The sequence below is a fragment of the Salvelinus fontinalis genome, chromosome 2, assembly GCF_029448725.1.
Source record: "Salvelinus fontinalis isolate EN_2023a chromosome 2, ASM2944872v1, whole genome shotgun sequence".
Taxonomy (NCBI): Eukaryota; Metazoa; Chordata; class Actinopteri; order Salmoniformes; family Salmonidae; genus Salvelinus; species Salvelinus fontinalis.
Window position 1 is genome coordinate 513,578 of NC_074666.1, and position 25,197 is coordinate 538,774.

Consider the following 25,197-nt stretch of genomic DNA (forward strand, 5'->3'; position numbering starts at 1 on the left):
TCTCACTCTCCAGATCCCATGAACACAGCTCTCACTCTCCAGATCCCATGAACACAGCTCTCACTCTCCAGATCCCATGAACACAGCTCTCACTCTCCAGATCCCATGAACACAGCTCTCACTCTCCAGATCCCATGAACACAGCTCTCACTCTCCAGATCCCATGAACACAGCTCTCACTCTCCAGATCCCATGAACACAGCTCTCACTCTCCAGATCCCATGAACACAGCTCTCACTCTCCAGATCCCATGAACATAGCTCTCACTCTCCAGATCCCATGAACACAGCTCTCACTCTCCAGATCCCATGACCACAGCTCTCACTCTCCAGATCCCATGAACACAGCTCTCACTCTCCAGATCCCATGAACACAGCGCTCACTCTCCAGATCCCATGAACACAGCTCTCACTCTCCAGATCCCATGAACACAGCGCTCACTCTCCAGATCCCATGAACACAGCTCTCACTCTCCAGATCCCATGAACACAGCTCTCACTCTCCAGATCCCATGAACACAGTTCTCACTCTCCAGATCCCATGAACACAGCTCTCACTCTCCAGATCCCATGAACACAGCTCTCACTCTCCAGATCCCATGAACACAGCTCTCACTCTCCAGATCCCATGAACACAGCTCTCACACACTATTTAATTCAGTTCTTTGCACCCTATCATTGTGAGGTATTGCTGTTTTGTGACACACTTCTATGGAATCTGTTTTTCCGTGATTGACTCCTCCCATGTATGATAGCTTTGGCCTCGCTAACGACTGCCTCTCTGATAGAGTTCAGTGTGTCAAATCGGAGGGCCTGTGGCAATCTCTATGGGGTCGCCACAGGGTTGAATTCTCAAACAAACGGATGGCGCTGTGATAGACTGCATCCAATTTATTGAGTATGGTTTTGGAGGCTATTTTGTAAAACACATCACTGAAGTCGAGGATTGGTAGGATGGTTAGTTTTACAAGGGTATGTTTGCTTAAAGCTAGTGAGGGAGATATGAGTCTCCAGCTTCAGTGATTTTTGCAGTTCGTTCCAGTCATTGGCAGCAGAGAACTGGAAGGAAAGGCAGCCAAAGGTAGTGTTGGCTTTGGGGGTGACCAGAGAGATATACCTGCTGGAGTGCGTGCTACGGGTGGGTGTTGCTATGGTGACCAGTGAGCTGAGATAAGGCGGGGCTTTACCTAGCAGAGACTTGTACATGACCTGGAGCCAGTGGGTTTGGAGACGAGTATGAATCGAGGGCCAGTCAACGAGAGCGTACAGGTCGCAGTGGTGGGTAGTATATGGGGATTTGGTGACAAAACGGATGGCACTGTGATAGACTGCATCCAATTTGCTGAGTAGAGTGTTAGAAGCTATTTTGTAAATGACATCGCCAAAGTCAAGGATCGGTAGGATAGTCAGTTTTACGAGTTTGTTTGGCAACCATCATTGCACCTGTACATAGCCCATCTGTAAATAGCCCATCCAACTTCCTCATCCCCATACTGTATTTATTTATTTATCTTGCACCTTTGCACCCCAGCATCTCTACTTGCACATTCATCTTCTGCACATTCTACCATTCCAGTGTATAATTGCTATTTTGTAATGATTTTGCCACCATGGCCTATTTATTGCCTTACCTCCCTCATCCTACCCCATTTGCACACACTGTAAATAGACTTTTTCTACTGTATTATTGACTGTATGTTTGTTTATCCCATGTGTAACTCTGTGTTGTTGTTTGTGTCAATCTGCTTTGCTTTATCTTGACCAGGTCACAATTGTAAATGAGAACTTGTTCTCAACTAGCCTACCTGGTTAAATAAATAAATAAAATAATTTAAACATTAAAAAAAGGACACCTTTTGCCTATTTCCCGCCTGTACTTTAGCCTATCGTATTTTCTGTTCTCAACCTATTGCCTGATCTCCCGGACAACGTTACTAGCCTTTTCCCTGCCTGTACAGTTGCCTTTTGGACCCCCTGTGTATGACCTTCTGTCTGCCCCTGGACCCGGCTACCTGTCTCCTCCTGTGGTCCTTTATCAATAAACACCTGCTGCGCCCTGCGCTTGAAACCAGCTCTCTGTCTCCCATCGTGTTCATTACAGCTCTGACACAGATCTAGAACAAATTCAATAAAGCGTGCAGTATTAAATAGAGCCATTACTGCATGGAACTCCCTTCCTTCTCATGTTGCTCAAACCAACAGCAAACCTGGTTTCAAAGAACTGATAACGCAACAGCACAACACCCTACAACACAACACCCTACAACACCCTACAACACCCTACAACACAACACCCTACAGCACCCTACAGCACAACACCCTACAACACCCTACAACACAACACCCTACAACACCCTACAGCACAACACCCTACAACACCCTACAACACAACACCCTACAGCACAACACCCTACAACACAACACCCTACAACACCCTACAGCACAACACCCTACAGCACAACACCCTACAACACAACACCCTACAGCACAACACCCTACAACACCCAACAACACAACACCCTACAGCACAACACCCTACAACACAACACCCTACAACACCCTACAACACAACACCCTACAGCACAACACCCTACAACACAACACCCTACAACACAACACCCTACAGCACAACACCCTACAACACAACACCCTACAGCACAACACCCTACAACACCCTACAACACAACACCCTACAACACAACACCCTACAACACAACACCCTACAACACCCTACAACACCCTACAACACAACACCCTACAGCACAACACCCTACAACACCCTACAGCACAACACCCTACAACACAACACCCTACAACACCCTACAGCACAACACCCTACAACACAACACCCTACAACACAACACCCTACAACACCCTACAACACCCTACAGCACAACACCCTACAGCACAACACCCTACAACACAACACCCTACAACACCCTACAACACAACACCCTACAACACAACACCCTACAACACCCTACAACACAACACCCTACAACACAACACCCTACAGCACCCTACAACACAACACCCTACAGCACAACACCCAACAACACCCTACAACACAACACCCTACAACACAACACCCTACAGCACAACACCCTACAACACAACACCCTACAACACAACACCCTACAACACCCTACAGCACAACACCCTACAACACAACACCCTACAACACAACACCCTACAACACAACACCCTACAGCACCCTACAACACAACACCCTACAGCACAACACCCTACAACACCCTACAGCACAACACCCTACAACACAACACCCTACAGCACAACACCCAACAACACCCTACAACACAACACAACACCCTACAGCACAACACCCTACAACACAACACCCTACAACACCCTACAGCACAACACCCTACAGCACAACACCCTACAGCACAACACCCTACAGCACAACACCCTACAGCACAACACCCTACAACACAACACCCTACAGCACAACACCCTACAACACAACACCCTACAGCACAACACCCTACAGCACAACACCCTACAACACAACACCCTACAACACAACACCCTACAACACCCTACAGCACAACACCCTACAACACAACACCCTACAACACAACACCCTAAAACACAACACCCTACAACACCCTACAGCACAACACCCTACAACACAACACCCTACAACACAACACCCTACAACACCCTACAACACAACACCCTACAACACAACACCCTACAACACAACACCCTACAACACCCTACAACACAACACCCTACAGCACAACACCCTACAGCACAACACCCTACAGTACAACACCCTACAACACAACACCCTACAACACCCTACAGCACAACACCCTACAACACCCTACAACACAACACCCTACAGCACAACACCCTACAACACCCTACAGCACAACACCCTACAGCACAACACCCTAAAACACCCTACAGCACAACACCCTACAGCACAACACCCTACAACACCCTACAGCACAACACCCTACAACACCCTACAGCACAACACCCTACAACACAACACCCTACAGCACAACACCCTACAGGACAACACCCTACAGCACCCTACAACACAACACCCTACAACACAACACCCTACAACACAACACCCTACAACACCCTACAGCACAACACCCTACAGCACAACACCCTACAGCACAACACCCTACAACACAACACCCTACAACACAACACCCTACAACACAACACCCTACAACACCCTACAACACCCTACAACACCCTACAACACCCTACAACACAACACCCTACAACACAACACCCTACAACACAACACCCTACAACACCCTACAACACAACACCCTACAACACCCTACAACACAACACCCTACAACACAACACCCTTCAACACAACACCCTACAACACAACACCCTACAACACCCTACAGCACAACACCCTACAGCACAACACCCTACAGCACAACACCCTACAACACAACACCCTACAACACAACACCCTACAACACAACACCCTACAACACAACACCCTACAGCACAGCACCCTACAACACCCTACAACACAACACCCTACAGCACCCTACAACACAACACCCTACAACACAACACCCTACAACACCCTACAACACCCTACAGCACAACACCCTACAGTACAACACCCTACAGCACAACACCCTACAACACCCTACAGCACAACACCCTACAGTACAACACCCTACAGCACAACACCCTACAACACCCTACAGCACAACACCCTACAGTACAACAAACTACAGCACAACACCCTACAACACCCTACAGCACAACACCCTACAACACAACACCCTACAACACAACACCCTACAACACCCTACAACACAACACCCCACAACACCCTACAACACAACACCCTACAACACAACACCCTACAGTACAACACCCTACAACACAACACCCTACAGCACAACACCCTACAGCACAACACCCTACAGCACAACACCCTACAACACCCTACAGCACAACACCCTACAACACAACACCCTACAACACAACACCCTACAACACCCTACAACACAACACCCTACAACACCCTACAACACAACACCCTACAACACCCTACAACACAACACCCTACAGCACAACACCCTACAACACCCTACAACACAACACCCTACAACACCCTACAACACAACACCCTACAGCACAACACCCTACAACACAACACCCTACAACACAACACCCTACAACACCCTACAACACAACACCCTACAACACAACACCCTACAACACCCTACAACACAACACCCTACAGCACAACACCCTACAACACCCTACAACACAACACCCTACAACACCCTACAACACAACACCCTACAGCACAACACCCTACAACACCCTACAACACAACACCCTACAACACCCTACAACACAACACCCTACAACACCCTACAGTACAACACCCTACAGCACAACACCCTACAACACAACACCCTACAACACAACACCCTACAACACCCTACAACACAACACCCTACAACACAACACCCTACAACACCCTACAACACCCTACAACACAACACCCTACAACACAACACCCTACAGCACAACACCCTACAACACAACACCCTACAACACAACACCCTACAGCACAACACCCTACAGTACAACACCCTACAGTACAACACCCTACAGCACAACACCCTACAACACAACACCCTACAACACAACACCCTACAACACCCTACAACACAACACCCTACAGCACAACACCCTACAACACAACACCCTACAACACCCTACAACACCCTACAACACAACACCCTACAACACCCTACAGCACAACACCCTACAACACCCTACAGCACAACACCCTACAACACAACACCCTACAGCACAACACCCTACAACACCCTACAACACAACACCCTACAACACCCTACAGCACAACACCCTACAACACAACACCCTACAACACAACACCCTACAGTACAACACCCTACAGTACAACACCCTACAACACAACACCCTACAGTACAACACCCTACAGCACAACACCCTACAGTACAACACCCTATAGCACAACACCCTACAACACCCTACAGTACAACACCCTACAGTACAACACCCTACAACACAACACCCTACAGTACAACACCCTACAGCACAACACCCTAAAACACCCTACAACACCCTACAACACAACACCCTACAGTACAACACCCTACAGCACAACACCCTACAACACCCTACAACACCCTACAGCACAACACCCTACAACACAACACCCTACAGCACAACACCCTACAGCACAACACCCTACAACACAACACCCTACAGCACAACACCCTACAACACAACACCCTACAACACAACACCCTACAACACAACACCCTACAGTACAACACCCTACAGCACAACACCCTACAACACAACACCCTACAACACAACACCCTACAACACAACACCCTACAGTACAACACCCTACAACACAACACCCTACAGTACAACACCCTACAACACAACACCCTACAACACAACACCCTACAGCACAACACCCTACAACACAACACCCTACAACACCCTACAACACAACACCCTACAACACCCTACAGCACAACACCCTACAGCACAACACCCTACAACACAACACCCTACAACACAACACCCTACAACACAACACCCTACAGCACAACACCCTACAACACAACACCCTACAGCACAACACCCTACAGCACAACACCCTACAACACAACACCCTACAACACCCTACAGCACCCTACAACACCCTACAGCACAACACCCTACAGCACAACACCCTACAACACCCTACAACACAACACCCTACAACACCCTACAGCACAACACCCTACAACACCCTACAGCACAACACTCTACAGCACAACACCCTACAACACAACACCCTACAGCACAACACCCTACAGCACAACACCCTACAGCACAACACCCTACAGCACAACACCCTACAGCACAACACCCTACAACACAACACCCTACAACACAACACCCTACAGCACAGCACCCTACAACACAACACCCTACAACACCCTACAACACAACACCCTACAACACCCTACAACACAACACCCTACAACACAACACCCTACAACACAACACCCTACAACACCCTACAGCACAACACCCTACAGCACAACACCCTACAGCACAACACCCAACAACACCCTACAGCACAACACCCTACAGCACAACACCCTACAACACCCTACAGCACAACACCCTACAGCACAACACCCTACAACACCCTACAGCACAACACCCTACAACACAACACCCTACAGCACAACACCCTACAACACCCTACAGCACAACACCCTACAGCACAACACCCTACAGCACAACACCCAACAACACCCTACAGCACAACACCCTACAACACAACACCCTACAGCACAACACCCTACAGCACAACACCCTACAGCACAACACCCTACAACACAACACCCTACAACACAACACCCTACAACACAACACCCTACAACACAACACCCTACAACACCCTACAGCACAACACCCTACAGCACCCTACAGCACAACACCCTACAACACAACACCCTACAGCACAACACCCTACAGCACAACACCCTACAGCACAACACCCTACAACACAACACCCTACAACACAACACCCTACAACACCCTACAGCACAACACCCTACAACACCCTACAGCACAACACCCTACAACACCCTACAACACCCTACAGCACAACACCCTACAACACCCTACAGCACAACACCCTACAACACCCTACAACACCCTACAACACCCTACAACACCCTACAACACCCTACAACACCCTACAACACCCTACAACACCCTACAGCACAACACCCTACAGCACAACACCCTACAACACCCTACAGCACAACACCCTACAACACCCTACAGCACAACACCCTACAACACAACACCCTACAACACCCTACAACACCCTACAGCACAACACCCTACAGCACAACACCCTACAGCACAACACCCTACAGCACAACACCCTACAACACCCTACAGCACAACACCCTACAACACCCTACAGCACAACACCCTACAACACAACACCCTACAGCACAACACCCTACAACACCCTACAACACCCTACAGCACAACACCCTACAACACAACACCCTACAACACCCTACAGCACAACACCCTACAGCACAACACCCTACAGCACAACACCCTACAACACCCTACAACACCCTACAACCCAACACCCTACAACACCCTACAGCACAACACCCTACAACACCCTACAACACCCTACAACACAACACCCTACAACACCCAACAGCACAACACCCTACAACACAACACCCTACAACACAACACCCTACAACACCCTACAACACCCTACAACACAACACCCTACAACACAACACCCTACAACACCCTACAGCACCCTACAACACCCAACAGCACAACACCCAACAGCACAACACCCTACAACACAACACCCTACAACACAACACCCTACAGCACAACACCCTACAGCACAACACCCTACAACACCCTACAGCACAACACCCTACAACACCCTACAACACCCTACAACACCCTACAACACAACACCCTACAACACAACACCCTACAACACCCTACAACACAACACCCTACAGCACAACACCCTACAACACCCTACAGCACAACACCCTACAACACCCTACAACACAACACCCTACAGCACAACACCCTACAACACCCTACAACACAACACCCTACAACACAACACCCTACAACACAACACCCTACAACACAACACCCTACAACACAGCACCCTACAACACAACACCCTACAACACAACACCCTACAGCACAACACCCTACAACACCCTACAACACAACACCCTACAACACAACACCCTACAACACAGCACCCTACAACACAACACCCTACAACACAACACCCTACAGCACCCTACAACACAACACCCTACAACACAACACCATACAACACAACACCCTACAACACAACACCCTACAACACAACACCCTACAACACAACACCCTACAGCACAACACCCTACAGCACAACACCCTACAGCACAACACCCTACAACACCCTACAGCACAACACCCTACAGCACAACACCCTACAACACAACACCCTACAACACAACACCCAACAGCACAACACCCTACAACACAGCACCCTACAGCACAACACCCTACAGCACAACACCCTACAGCACCCTACAGCACAACACCCTACAGCACCCTACAACACAACACCCTACAACACCCTACAACACCCTACAGCACCCTACAACACAACACCCTACAACACCCTACAGCACCCTACAACACAACACCCTACAACACCCTACAACACAACACCCTACAACACCCTACAACACCCTACAGCACCCTACAACACAACACCCTACAACACCCTACAACACCCTACAACACCCTACAACACAACACCCTACAACACCCTACAGCACCCTACAACACAACACCCTACAACACCCTACAGCACCCTACAGCACCCTACAACACCCTACAACACAACACCCTACAACACCCTACAGCACAACACCCTACAACACCCTACAACACCCTACAACACAACACCCTACAACACAACACCCTACAACACCCTACAACACCCTACAACACCCTACAACACAACACCCTACAACACCCTACAGCACCCTACAACACAACACCCTACAACACCCTACAGCACCCTACAGCACCCTACAACACCCTACAACACAACACCCTACAACACCCTACAGCACAACACCCTACAACACCCTACAACACCCTACAACACAACACCCTACAACACCCTACAGCACAACACCCTACAGCACCCTACAACACCCTACAACACCCTACAACACAACACCCTACAACACCCTACAGCACAACACCCTACAACACAACACCCTACAGCACAACACCCTACAACACAACACCCTACAACACAACACCCTACAACACCCTACAACACAACACCCTACAACACCCTACAACACAACACCCTACAACACCCTACAACACAACACCCTACAACACAACACCCTACAGCACCCTACAGCACAACACCCTACAACACCCTACAACACAACACCCTACAACACAACACCCTACAACACAACACCCTACAACACAACACCCTACAACACAACACCCTACAGCACCCTACAACACAACACCCTACAACACCCTACAACACAACACCCTACAACACCCTATAACACAACACCCTACAACACAACACCCTACAACACCCTATAACACCCTACAACACCCTACAGCACAACACCCTACAGCACAACACCCTACAACACAACACCCTACAACACAACACCCTACAACAGCATACAACACCCTACAACACAACACCCTACAACACAACACCCTACAACACCCTACAACACAACACCCTACAACACAACACCCTACAGCACCCTACAACACAACACCCTACAACACCCTACAGCACAACACCCTACAACACAACACCCTACAGCACAACACCCTACAGCACAACACCCTACAACACCATACAGCACAACACCCTACAACACAACACCCTACAACACAACACCCTACAACACCCTACAACACAACACCCTACAACACCCTACAGCACAACACCCTACAACACAACACCCTACAGCACAACACCCTACAACACAACACCCTACAACACCCTACAACACAACACCCTACAACACAACACCCTACAGCACAACACCCTACAACACAGCACCCTACAACACAACACCCTACAGCACAACACCCTACAACACAACACCCTACAGCACAACACCCTACAACACAGCACCCTACAACACCCTACAACACAACACCCTACAACACCCTACAGCACAACACCCTACAGCACAACACCCTACAACACCCTACACCACAACACCCTACAACACCCTACAGCACCCTACAGCACAACACCCTACAACACAACACCCTACAACACAACACCCTACAGCACAACACCCTACAACACAACACCCTACAACACAACACCCTACAACACCCTACAACACAACACCCTACAACACAACACCCTACAACACAACACCCTACAACACCCTACAACACAACACCCTACAACACAACACCCTACAACACAACACCCTACAACACAACACCCTACAACACCCTACAGCACCCTACAACACCCTACAGCACAACACCCTACAGCACAACACCCTACAACACAACACCCTACAACACAACACCCTACAACACCCTACAGCACCCTACAACACCCTACAGCACAACACCCTACAGCACAACACCCTACAACACCCTACAACACAACACCCTACAACACAACACCCTACAACACCCTACAACACAACACCCTACAACACAACACCCTACAGCACAACACCCTACAACACAACACCCTACAACACAACACCCTACAACACAACACCCTACAACACAACACCCTACAACACCCTACAGCACAACACCCTACAACACCCTACAACACAACACCCTACAACACCCTACAGCACAACACCCTACAACACCCTACAACACCCTACAACACAACACCCTACAACACAACACCCTACAACACCCTACAACACCCTACAACACCCTACAACACAACACCCTACAACACCCTACAGCACCCTACAACACAACACCCTACAACACCCTACAGCACCCTACAGCACCCTACAACACCCTACAACACAACACCCTACAACACCCTACAGCACAACACCCTACAACACCCTACAACACCCTACAACACAACACCCTACAACACAGCACCCTACAACACCCTACAGCACAACACCCTACAGCACCCTACAACACCCTACAACACCCTACAACACAACACCCTACAACACCCTACAGCACAACACCCTACAACACAACACCCTACAGCACAACACCCTACAACACAACACCCTACAACACAACACCCTACAACACCCTACAACACAACACCCTACAACACCCTACAACACAACACCCTACAACACCCTACAACACAACACCCTACAACACAACACCCTACAGCACCCTACAGCACAACACCCTACAACACCCTACAACACAACACCCTACAACACAACACCCTACAACACAACACCCTACAACACAACACCCTACAACACAACACCCTACAGCACCCTACAACACAACACCCTACAACACCCTACAACACAACACCCTACAACACCCTATAACACAACACCCTACAACACAACACCCTACAACACCCTATAACACCCTACAACACCCTACAGCACAACACCCTACAGCACAACACCCTACAACACAACACCCTACAACACAACACCCTACAACAGCATACAACACCCTACAACACAACACCCTACAACACAACACCCTACAACACCCTACAACACAACACCCTACAACACAACACCCTACAGCACCCTACAACACAACACCCTACAACACCCTACAGCACAACACCCTACAACACAACACCCTACAGCACAACACCCTACAGCACAACACCCTACAACACCATACAACACCCTACAACACAACACCCTACAACACCCTACAACACAACACCCTACAACACCCTACAGCACAACACCCTACAACACCCTACAACACAACACCCTACAGCACAACACCCTACAACACAACACCCTACAACACCCTACAACACAACACCCTACAACACAACACCCTACAGCACAACACCCTACAACACAACACCCTACAACACAACACCCTACAGCACAACACCCTACAACACAACACCCTACAGCACAACACCCTACAGCACAACACCCTACAACACCCTACAACACCCTACAACACAACACCCTACAGCACAACACCCTACAACACAGCACCCTACAACACAACACCCTACAGCACAACACCCTACAACACAACACCCTACAGCACAACACCCTACAACACAGCACCCTACAACACCCTACAACACAACACCCTACAACACCCTACAGCACAACACCCTACAGCACAACACCCTACAACACCCTACAACACAACACCCTACAACACCCTACAGCACCCTACAGCACAACACCCTACAACACAACACCCTACAACACAACACCCTACAGCACAACACCCTACAACACAACACCCTACAACACAACACCCTACAACACCCTACAACACAACACCCTACAACACAACACCCTACAACACAACACCCTACAACACCCTACAACACAACACCCTACAACACAACACCCTACAACACAACACCCTACAACACCCTACAACACAACACCCTACAACACAACACCCTACAACACCCTACAACACAACACCCTACAACACAACACCCTACAACACCCTACAGCACCCTACAACACCCTACAGCACAACACCCTACAGCACAACACCCTACAACACAACACCCTACAACACAACACCCTACAACACCCTACAGCACAACACCCTACAACACCCTACAGCACAACACCCTACAGCACAACACCCTACAACACCCTACAACACAACACCCTACAACACAACACCCTACAACACCCTACAACACAACACCCTACAACACAACACCCTACAGCACAACACCCTACAACACAACACTCTACAACACAACACCCTACAACACAACACCCTACAACACCCTACAGCACAACACCCTACAACACCCTACAACACAACACCCTACAACACAACACCCTACAACACCCTACAACACAACACCCTACAACACAACACCCTACAGCACAACACCCTACAACACAACACCCTACCCTACAACACAACACCCTACAACACAACACCCTACAACACAACACCCTACAACACCCTACAACACAACACCCTACAACACAGCACCCTACAACACCCTACAACACAACACCCTACAACACCCTACAGCACAACACCCTACAACACCCTACAGCACAACACCCTACAACACAACACCCTACAACACAACACCCTACAGCACAACACCCTACAACACAACACCCTACAGCACCCTACAACACAACACCCTACAACACAACACCCTACAACACCCTACAACACCCTACAACACAACACCCTACAGCACAACACCCTACAACACCCTACAGCACAACACCCTACAACACCCTACAACACCCTACAACACAACACCCTACAACACAACACCCTACAACACAACACCCTACAGCACAACACCCTACAACACAACACCCTACAACACAACACCCTACAACACCCTACAACACAACACCCTACAACACAACACCCTACAGCACAACACCCTACAACACCCTACAACACAACACCCTACAACACAACACCCTACAGCACAACACCCTACAACACCCTACAACACAACACCCTACAACACCCTACAACACAACACCCTACAACACCCTACAGCACAACACCCTACAACACCCTACAACACAACACCCTACAGCACAACACCCTACAACACCCTACAACACAACACCCTACAGCACCCTACAACACCCTACAGCACAACACCCTACAACACAACACCCTACAACACCCTACAGCACAACACCCTACAACACCCTACAACACAACACCCTACAGCACCCTACAGCACAACACCCTACAACACAACACCCTACAACACAACACCCTACAACACAACACCCTACAGCACAACACCCTACAGCACAACACCCTACAACACCCTACAACACCCTACAACACAACACCCTACAGTACAACACCCTACAGCACAACACCCTACAGCACAACACCCTACAACACCCTACAACACCCTACAACACAACACCCTACAACACCCTACAACACAACACCCTACAACACAACACCCTACAACACAACACCCTACAGCACAACACCCTACAACACAACACCCTACAGCACAACACCCTACAGCACAACACCCTACAACACCCTACAACACCCTACAACACAACACCCTACAACACCCTACAACACAACACCCTACAACACAACACCCTACAACACAACACCCTACAGCACAACACCCTACAACACAACACCCTACAACACCCTACAGCACCCTACAACACCCTACAACACAACACCCTACAGCACAACACCCTACAGCACAACACCCTACAACACCCTACAACACCCTACAGCACAACACCCTACAACACAACACCCTACAGCACAACACCCTACAGCACAACACCCTACAACACCCTACAACACCCTACAACACAACACCCTACAACACCCTACAGCACAACACCCTACAACACAACACCCTACAACACAACACCCTACAACACCCTACAACACCCTACAACACCCTACAACACAACACCCTACAGCACAACACCCTACAACACCCTACAGCACAACACCCTACAACACCCTACAACACAACACCTCACAGAGCAACGCCTCCTATTTGACCTAGATAGACTGTGTATTGATATGTAGGCTACTGTATATTGTGTATTACCCCAGCAGACTGTGTATTGATATGTAGGCTACTGTATATATGCTTTGCATTGTGTATTACCCCAGAGCAACGCCTCCTTTGACCTAGATAGACTGCTTTGTATTGTGTATTACCCCAGCAGATAGTGTATTGATATGTAGGTTACTGTATTTGTGCTTTTTGTAAAAAAAATAATCATATTGTAGTTCTGTCCTTGAGCTGTTCTTGTCTATTATTGTTCCATACTATGTCATGTTAATACACAGAGAGACAATAATACACAGGGACACAGAGACACAGTAATACACAGAGACACAGAGACAGAGACACAGTAATACACAGAGACACTGAGACAGAGAGACAGAGACACAGTAATACACAGAGACACTGTAATACACAGAGACACAGAGACACAGAGACAGAGACAGAGACACAGAGAGACAGAGACACTGTAATACACAGAGACACAGTAATACACAGAGACACAGAGACACAGTAATACACAGAGACACAGAGACAGAGACACAGTAATACACAGAGACACAGAGACACAGAGACAGACACAGAGACACAGAGACAGAGACACAGTAATACACAGAGACACAGAGACACAGAGACACAGAGACACAGAGAGACAGAGACACAGAGAGACAGAGACACAGAGACACAGAGAGACAGAGACACAGAGACAGAGACACAGTAATACACAGAGACACAGAGACACAGAGACATAGAGACACAGAGAGACAGAGACACAGAGAGACAGAGACACAGAGACACAGAGACACAGAGAGACACAGAGACACACAGAGACACAGAGAGAGAGAGACACAGAGACACAGTAATACACAGAGACACAGAGACACAGAGACACAGAGACACAGAGACAGAGACACAGTAATACACGTCACACACATACACATATTTAACCGTTTTTTTGAGGGGGTTAGGTACAAAACTTTTTAAACCGTAGCGGTTACCCTCAGACGACCCTCAGACGACCCTCAGACGAGCCTGTGACACTGCGGGGGTCCTAGACCAAAACACAGAACAGCTTGGTTTCCTCAGAATCTCCCCTTTCCACAGTGTGGTCACATTAGTTGGTAGTTTGTACTGTTATGTTACTTAGATGGACACATCGGTTCATCAAAAGACTCTAAGGGGAATTTATGAACCGCTACATGGCTGCTTAGTGTCTGTCTGTGAGACCTGACGTACAGAGATGAGTCTGTCTGTGAGACCTGACGTACAGAGATGAGTCTGTCTGTGAGACCTGACTTACAGAGATGAGTCTGTCTGTGAGACCTGACGTACAGAGATGAGTCTGTCTGTGAGAACTGACTTACAGAGATGAGTCTGTCTGTGAGACCTGACGTACAGAGATGATTCTGTCTGTGAGACCTGACGTACAGAGATGAGTCTGTCTGTGAGACCTGACGTACAGAGATGAGTCTGTCTGTGAGACCTGACGTACAGAGATGAGTCTGTCTGTGAGACCTGACTTACAGAGATGAGTCTGTCTGTGAGACCTGACTTACAGAGATGAGTCTGTCTGTGAGACCTGACGTACAGAGATGAGTCTGTCTGTGAGACCTGACGTACAGAGATGAGTCTGTCTGTGAGACCTGACGTACAGAGATGAGTCTGTCTGTGAGACCTGACTTACAGAGATGAGTCTGTCTGTGAGACCTGACTTACAGAGATGAGTCTGTCTGTGAGACCTGACGTACAGAGATGAGTCTGTCTGTGAGACCTGACGTACAGAGATGAGTCTGTCTGTGAGACCTGACGTACAGAGATCAGTCTGTCTGTGAGACCTGACGTACAGAGATCAGTCTGTCTGTGAGACCTGACGTACAGAGATGAGTCTGTCTGTGAGACCTGACGTAGAGAGATGAGTCTGTCTGTGAGACCTGACGTACAGAGATGAGTCTGTCTGTGAGACCTGACGTAGAGAGATGAGTCTGTCTGTGAGACCTGACGTACAGAGATGAGTCTGTCTGTGAGACCTGACGTACAGAGATGAGTCTGTCTGTGAGACCTGACGTACAGAGATGAGTCTGTCTGTGAGACCTGACGTACAGAGATGAGTCTGTCTGTGAGACCTGACGTACAGAGATGAGTCTGTCTGTGAGACCTGACGTACAGAGATCAGTCTGTCTGTGAGACCTGACGTACAGAGATGAGTCTGTCTGTGAGACCTGACGTACAGAGATGAGTCTGTCTGTGAGACCTGACGTACCGAGATGAGTCTGTCTGTGAGACCTGACGTACAGAGATGAGTCTGTCTGTGAGACCTGACTTACAGAGATGAGTCTGTCTGTGAGACCTGACGTACAGAGATGAGTCTGTCTGTGAGACCTGACGTACAGAGATGATAAAACAACTAGGGAGACCGAGTCCAAATGGCACCCTAGTCCCCTTTATAGTGCACTGCTTTTGAGCAGGGTACATAAGGAACACGGTGACATTTAGGATGCAGGTTTTTGTCTCTCTGCATGACATCTTTGTTACGGCTGATTTGATCATAACTTCTGGGTGTAATTCAGCTTCTGTTCCCTGTGTTGTCTGATTTCTCCTCTCGCTGTTCCAGCTGGACACACTTCACGTGTTGTCTGATTTCTCCTCTCGCTGTTCCAGCTGGACACACTTCACGTGTTGTCTGATTTCTCCTCTCTCTGTTCCAGCTGGACACACTTCACGTGTTGTCTGATTTCTCCTCTCTCTGTTCCAGCTGGACACACTTCACGTGCTGTCTGATTTCTCCTCTCTCTGTTCCAGCTGGACACACTTCACGTGTTGTCTGATTTCTCCTCTCTCTGTTCCAGCTGGACACACTTCACGTGCTGTCTGATTTCTCCTCTCTCTGTTCCAGCTGGACACACTTCACGTGTTGTCTGATTTCTCCTCTCGCTGCTCCTGCTGGAATCACTTCACGTGTTGTCTGATTTCTCCTCTCTCTGTTCCAGCTGGACACACTTCACGTGCTGTCTGATTTCTCCTCTCTCTGTTCCTGCTGGACACACTTCACGTGTTGTCTGATTTCTCCTCTCTCTGTTCCAGCTGGACACACTTCACGTGCTGTCTGATTTCTCCTCTCTCTGTTCCAGCTGGACACACTTCACGTGCTGTCTGATTTCTCCTCTCTCTGTTCCAGCTGGACACACTTCACGTGTTGTCTGATTTCTCCTCTCGCTGCTCCTGCTGGAATCACTTCACGTGTTGTCTGATTTCTCCTCTCTCTGTTCCAGCTGGACACACTTCACGTGCTGTCTGATTTCTCCTCTCTCTGTTCCTGCTGGACACACTTCACGTGTTGTCTGATTTCTCCTCTCGCTGCTCCAGCTGGACACACTTCACGTGCTGTCTGATTTCTCCTCTCTCTGTTCCTGCTGGAATCACTTCACGTGTTGTCTGATTTCTCCTCTCTCTGTTCCTGCTGGACACACTTCACGTGTTGTTGGTGTGTTAGTTGTTTGCTGTGTTGTTGCGCTTCAGGGGGGCGTCTCATGTTGACATGATCAGTCCCATGTTCAGTATGGGTGGGGACGTGACCGTGCAGTGTGGTGTAGTAACAGTATAGTAACAACATAGTAACAGCATAGTAATGGTGTAGTAATGGCGTAGTAACTGTGTAGTAGATATGTAGCAACTGCGTAGTAAATGTGTAGTACCTGTGTTGTACCTGTGTTGTACCTGTGTAGTAACTGTGTAGTAACTGTGTAGTAACAGTGTAGTAACTGTGTAGTAGCGGTGTAGTAACAGTGTAGTAACTGTGTAGTAGCGGTGTAGTAACAGTGTAGTAACCGTGTAGTAACTGTGTAGTAGCGGTGTAGTAGCAGTGTAGTAGCAGTGTAGTAACCGTGTAGTAACCGTGTAGTAACCGTGTAGTAACGGTGTAGTAACGGTGTAGTAACATTGTAGTAACGGTGTAGTAACGGTATAGTACCGGTGTAGTAACTGTGTAGTAGCGGTGTAGTAACAGTGTAGTAACAGTGTAGTAGCTGTGTAGTACCGGTGTAGCAATGGTGTAGTAACTATGTAGTAACGGTGTAGTAATGGTGTAGTAACGGTGTAGTAACGGTGTAGTAACGGTGTAGTAACGGTGTAGTAACGGTGTAGTAACGGTGTAGTAATGGTGTAGTAACGGTGTAGTAACGGAGTAGTAACGGAGTAGTAACGGTGTAGTAACGGTGTAGTAATGGTGTAATAACTGTGTAGTAGCGGTGTAGTAACAGTGTAGTAACAGTGTAGTAGCTGTGTAGTACCGGTGTAGCAATGGTGTAGTAACGGAGTAGTAACTGTACCCTTCTCCTCTCTCCTGTCTAGGAGCCAGTATTCAGTATGAGCGTATGGGTGGGGACGTGACCATGCAGTGTGGCTCTCTGGACAGCGAGGCCAGCGTGACGTGGAAGGTAAACGGGACGGACGTGAAGGCACGCCATCGGGAAGAGGGGTCTAGACTCATACTGATGGAGGTGGACCTCTCTAACAACGGACTCTACACCTGCTTCCAGAACCCCAACGGAGAACGACGGGACCAGATCAACCTGCGTATCGGAAGTGAGTTCTGTTAATGATCATATCCCTCTCTCTCTTCCTCCTTCTTCTCCCTCTCTCTCTTCCTCCTTCTCTCTCTTTCTCTTCCTCCTTCTCTCCCTCTCTCTCTTCCTCCTTCTTCTCTCTCTCTCTCTTCCTCCTTCTTCTCTCTCTCTCTCTTCCTCCTTCTCTCTCTCTCTCTCTCTTCCTCCTTCTTCTCCCTCTCTCTCTTCCTCCTTCTTCTCTCTCTCTCTCTTCCTCCTTCTTCTCTCTCTCTCTCTTCCTCCTTCTTCTTCTCTCTCTCTCTCTTCCTCCTTCTCTCCCTCTCTCTCTTCCTCCTTCTTCTCTCTCTCTCTCTTCCTCCTTCTTCTCTCTCTCTCTCTTCCTCCTTCTCTCTCTCTCTCTCTCTTCCTCCTTCTTCTCCCTCTCTCTCTTCCTCCTTCTTCTCTCTCTCTCTCTTCCTCCTTCTTCTCTCTCTCTCTCTTCCTCCTTCTTCTCCCTCTCTCTCTTCCTCCTTCTTCTCTCTCTCTCTCTCTTCCCCCCTCTTCTCTCTCTCTCTCTCTTCCTCCTTCTTCTCCCATCTCTCTCTTCCTCCTTCTTCTCCCATCTCTGTCTATTTTTGTATTTCTTTACGTAAGTGTGTCACCCTCTTCCTTGAACCAATTTCTCTCGCCCTTGTAAAACCCAAATCTACTTGAAGGTAACAGTGCTTGTTGCTGGCCCTAGTGGCCTGTTTCTATATCTCCTGAAGTCCTCAGACAAGAATGGATGTTGTATACTGACTTGTATCACGGTTGACCTGGCTGGACAAGCCTGTATGTGTTTGTGTGTGACAGGCATTGTCATGGGAAGAAGGGGTCCTCCCCATGAAAAAATACAAAATAAATGTATATATATAGATATATATATACATATATATATGGCTATGGTGACAGGACAGGCCAGTGTGTGTGACAGTGCTGAGAGGAGAAATCAGCGATGTGTCCCAGTATGTGTGTGTGTGACAGGCCAGTATGTGTGTGTGTGTAACAGGGCTGACAGTGCAGTGTGTCTGTGTGACAGGGCTGACAGTGCAGTGTGTCTGTGTGACAGGGCTGACAGTGCAGTGTGACTGTGTGACAGGGCTGACAGTGCATGTATATACAGGACGGTGTGGATCGTCTGTGGGAGAGGGGTACTGGAGTGGTTGTATATACAGGACGGTGTGGATAGTCTGTGGGAGAGGGGTACTGGAGTGGTTGTATATACAGACGGTGTGGATCGTCTGTGGGAGAGGGGTACTGGAGTGGTTGTATATACAGGATGGTGTGGATCGTCTGTGGGAGAGGGGTACTGGAGTGGTTGTATATACAGGATGGTGTGGATCGTCTGTGGGAGAGGGGTACTGGAGTGGTTGTATATACAGGACGGTGTGGATCGTCTGTGGGAGAGGGAGAGCAGTAGTTCTTAGGATTTAACAGTTGTTTGGCCCTTGGATAGATGTTGATTAGGAGTCTGTTGGTCTGAGTCTTGATGCACCAGACGGGAGCATGGAGAACAGTCATTGTATCGGGCAGCTGAAGTCTTCCTGCCTCCTCTACCTGTTTCCTGTCTTCCTGCCTCCTCTACCTGTTTCCTGTCTTCCTGCCTCCTCTACCTGTTTCCTGTCTTCCTGCCTCCTCTACCTGTTTCCTGTCTTCCTGCCTCCTCTACCTGTTTCCTGTCTTCGTGCCTCCTCTACCTGTTTCCTGTCTTCCTGCCTCCTCTACCTGTTTCCTGTCTTCCTGCCTCCTCTACCTGTTTCCTGTCTTCGTGCCTCCTCTACCTGTTTCCTGTCTTCCTGCCTCCTCTACCTGTTTCCTGTCTTCGTGACTCCTCTACCTGTTTCCTGTCTTCCTGCCTCCTCTACCTGTTTCCTGTCTTCCTGCCTCCTCTACCTGTTTCCTGTCTTCGTGCCTCCTCTACTTGTTTCCTGTCTTCGTGCCTCCTCTACCTGTTTCCTGTCTTCCTGCCTCCTCTACCTGTTTCCTGTCTTCCTGCCTCCTCTACCTGTTTCCTGTCTTCGTGCCTCCTCTACCTGTTTCCTGTCTTCCTGCCTCCTCTACCTGTTTCCTGTCTTCCTGCCTCCTCTACCTGTTTCCTGTCTTCCTGCCTCCTCTACCTGTTTCCTGTCTTCCTGCCTCCTCTACCTGTTTCCTGTCTTCGTGACTCCTCTACCTGTTTCCTGTCTTCCTGCCTCCTCTACCTGTTTCCTGTCTTCGTGCCTCCTCTACCTGTTTCCTGTCTTCCTGCCTCCTCTACCTGTTTCCTGTCTTCCTGCCTCCTCTACCTGTTTCCTGTCTTCGTGCCTCCTCTACCTGTTTCCTGTCTTCCTGCCTCCTCTACCTGTTTCCTGTCTTCCTGCCTCCTCTACCTGTTTCCTGTCTTCCTGCCTCCTCTACCTGTTTCCTGTCTTCCTGCCTCCTCTACCTGTTTCCTGTCTTCCTGCCTCCTCTACCTGTTTCCTGTCTTCCTGCCTCCTCTACCTGTTTCCTGTCTTCCTGCCTCCTCTACCTGTTTCCTGTCTTCGTGACTCCTCTACCTGTTTCCTGTCTTCCTGCCCCCTCTACCTGTTTCCTGTCTTCCTGCCTCCTCTACCTGTTTCCTGTCTTCGTGACTCCTCTACCTGTTTCCTGTCTTCCTGCCTCCTCTACCTGTTTCCTGTCTTCCTGCCCCCTCTACCTGTTTCCTGTCTTCCTGCCTCCTCTACCTGTTTCCTGTCTTCCTGCCTCCTCTACCTGTTTCCTGTCTTTGTGCCTCCTCTACCTGTTTCCTGCACTCCACCGTCAGCTCCTTGGTCTTTCTGACTTTGAGGGAGAGGTTGTTGTCCTGGCACCCCACTGCCAGGTCTCGGATCTCCCCCCTGTAAACTGTCGGCCCGTCAGATAGTCCAGGATCCAGTTGCAGAGGGATGTTTTCATTCCCGACGTCTTGAGCTTAGTGATGAGCTTGGCGGGGACTATGGTGTTGAACGCTATTCTGTAGTCTATGAGCAGTATTCCCTTGGCCAGGTGAGAGAGGGCAGTGTGGAGTGAAAATGAGATTACATCATCTGTAGATCTGTTGGGGAGGTATGCAAATTAAAGGCGTCCGGGATGATGGAGTTGATGTGTGGCATAACCAGCCTCTTAAAGCACAACATGATTACAGATGTGAGTGTTACGGGGCGGTGGTCATTGTGGCATGACGCCTTACAGTTCTTATAAACAGGAATGATGGTGGTCAACTTGAAACAAGTGGGGATTACAGACTGGGACGAGGAGAGGTTCAAAATGACCACGATGATGCCAGATGGTCTGCGCATGATCTGAGAACACGGCCTGGATGTCCTAATGTCTAGCTGGATGTCCTAATGTCTAGCTGGATGTCCTAATGTCTAGCTGGATGTCCTAATGTCTAGCTGGATGTCCTAATGTCTAGCTGGATGTCCTAATGTCTAGCTGGATGTCCTAATGTCTAGCTGGATGTCCTAATGTCTAGCTGGATGTCCTAATGTCTAGCTGGATCTCCTAATGTCTAGCTGGATGTCCTAATGTCTAGCTGGATGTCCTAATGTCTAGCTGGATCTCCTAATGTCTAGCTGGATGTCCTAATGTCTAGCTGGATCTCCTAATGTCTAGCTGGATCTCCTAATGTCTAGCTGGATGTCCTAATGTCTAGCTGGATCTCCTAATGTCTAGCTGGATCTCCTAATGTCTAGCTGGATGTCCTAATGTCTAGCTGGATGTCCTAATGTCTAGCTGGATCTCCTAATGTCTAGCTGGATGTCCTAATGTCTAGCTGGATGTCCTAATGTCTAGCTGGATGTCCTAATGTCTAGCTGGATCTCCTAATGTCTAGCTGGATGTCCTAATGTCTAGCTGGATGTCCTAATGTCTAGCTGGATGTCCTAATGTCTAGCTGGATCTCCTAATGTCTAGCTGGATGTCCTAATGTCTAGCTGGATGTCCTACTGTCTAGCTGGATGTCCTAATGTCTAGCTGGATGTCCTAATGTCTAGCTGGATGTCCTAATGTCTAGCTGGATGTCCTAATGTCTACATGGATGTCCTAATGTCTACATGGATGTCCTAATGTCTAGCTGGATGTCCTAATGTCTAGCTGGATGTCCTAATGTCTAGCTGGATGTCCTAATGTCTAGCTGGATGTCCTAATGTCTACATGGATGTCCTAATGTCTAGCTGGATGTCCTAATGTCTAGCTGGATGTCCTAATGTCTAGCTGGATGTCCTAATGTCTAGCTGGATGTCCTAATGTCTAGCTGGATGTCCTAATGTCTAGCTGGATGTCCTAATGTCTAGCTGGATGTCCTAATGTCTAGCTGGATGTCCTTAAAGTTGTTATCTACCTAGTGCTGTGTTCACACTATATATCTACCTAGTGCTGTGTTCACACTATATATCTACCTAGTGCTGTGTTCACACTATATATCTACCTAGTGCTGTGTTCACACTATATATTCCAGGTGCTGTGTTCACACTATATATCTACCTAGTACTGTGTTCACACTATATATTCCTAGTACTGTGTTCACACTATATATCTACCTAGTGCTGTGTTCACACTATATATCTACCTAGTGCTGTGTTCACACTATATATCTACCTAGTGCTGTGTTCACACTATATATCTACCTAGTGCTGTGTTCACACTATATATCTACCTAGTGCTGTGTTCACACTATATATCTACCTAGTGCTGTGTTCACACTATATATCTACCTAGTGCTGTGTTCACACTATATATCTACCTAGTGCTGTGTTCACACTATATATTCCAGGTGCTGTGTTCACACTATATATCTACCTAGTACTGTGTTCACACTATATATTCCTAGTACTGTGTTCACACTATATATCTACCTAGTGCTGTGTTCACACTATATATCTACCTAGTGCTGTGTTCACACTATATATCTACCTAGTGCTGTGTTCACACTATATATCTACCTAGTGCTGTGTTCACACTATATATCTACCTAGTGCTGTGTTCACACTATATATCTACCTAGTGCTGTGTTCACACTATATATTCCTAGTACTGTGTTCACACTATATATCTACCTAGTGCTGTGTTCACACTATATATCTACCTAGTGCTGTGTTCACACTATATATTCCAGGTGCTGTGTTCACACTATATATCTACCTAGTACTGTGTTCACACTATATATTCCTAGTACTGTGTTCACACTATATATCTACCTAGTGCTGTGTTCACACTATATATCTACCTAGTGCTGTGTTCACACTATATATCTACC

At 48.4% G+C, this 25,197-nt stretch overlaps 1 protein-coding gene across 2 annotated transcripts in view; it reads left to right on the top strand.

The window, feature by feature from the left end:
* The window catches only part of LOC129869518 (ciliary neurotrophic factor receptor subunit alpha-like), a 574,739-nt gene that overhangs the window by 264,676 nt on the left and 284,866 nt on the right, over window positions 1–25,197 (top strand). For both annotated transcript variants that reach the window (XM_055944002.1, XM_055943994.1), the window contains one exon: window positions 19,708–19,941. In XM_055944002.1, the coding sequence (XP_055799977.1) occupies window positions 19,708–19,941 (234 nt within the window). The remainder of the gene's footprint in view (window positions 1–19,707; window positions 19,942–25,197) is intronic.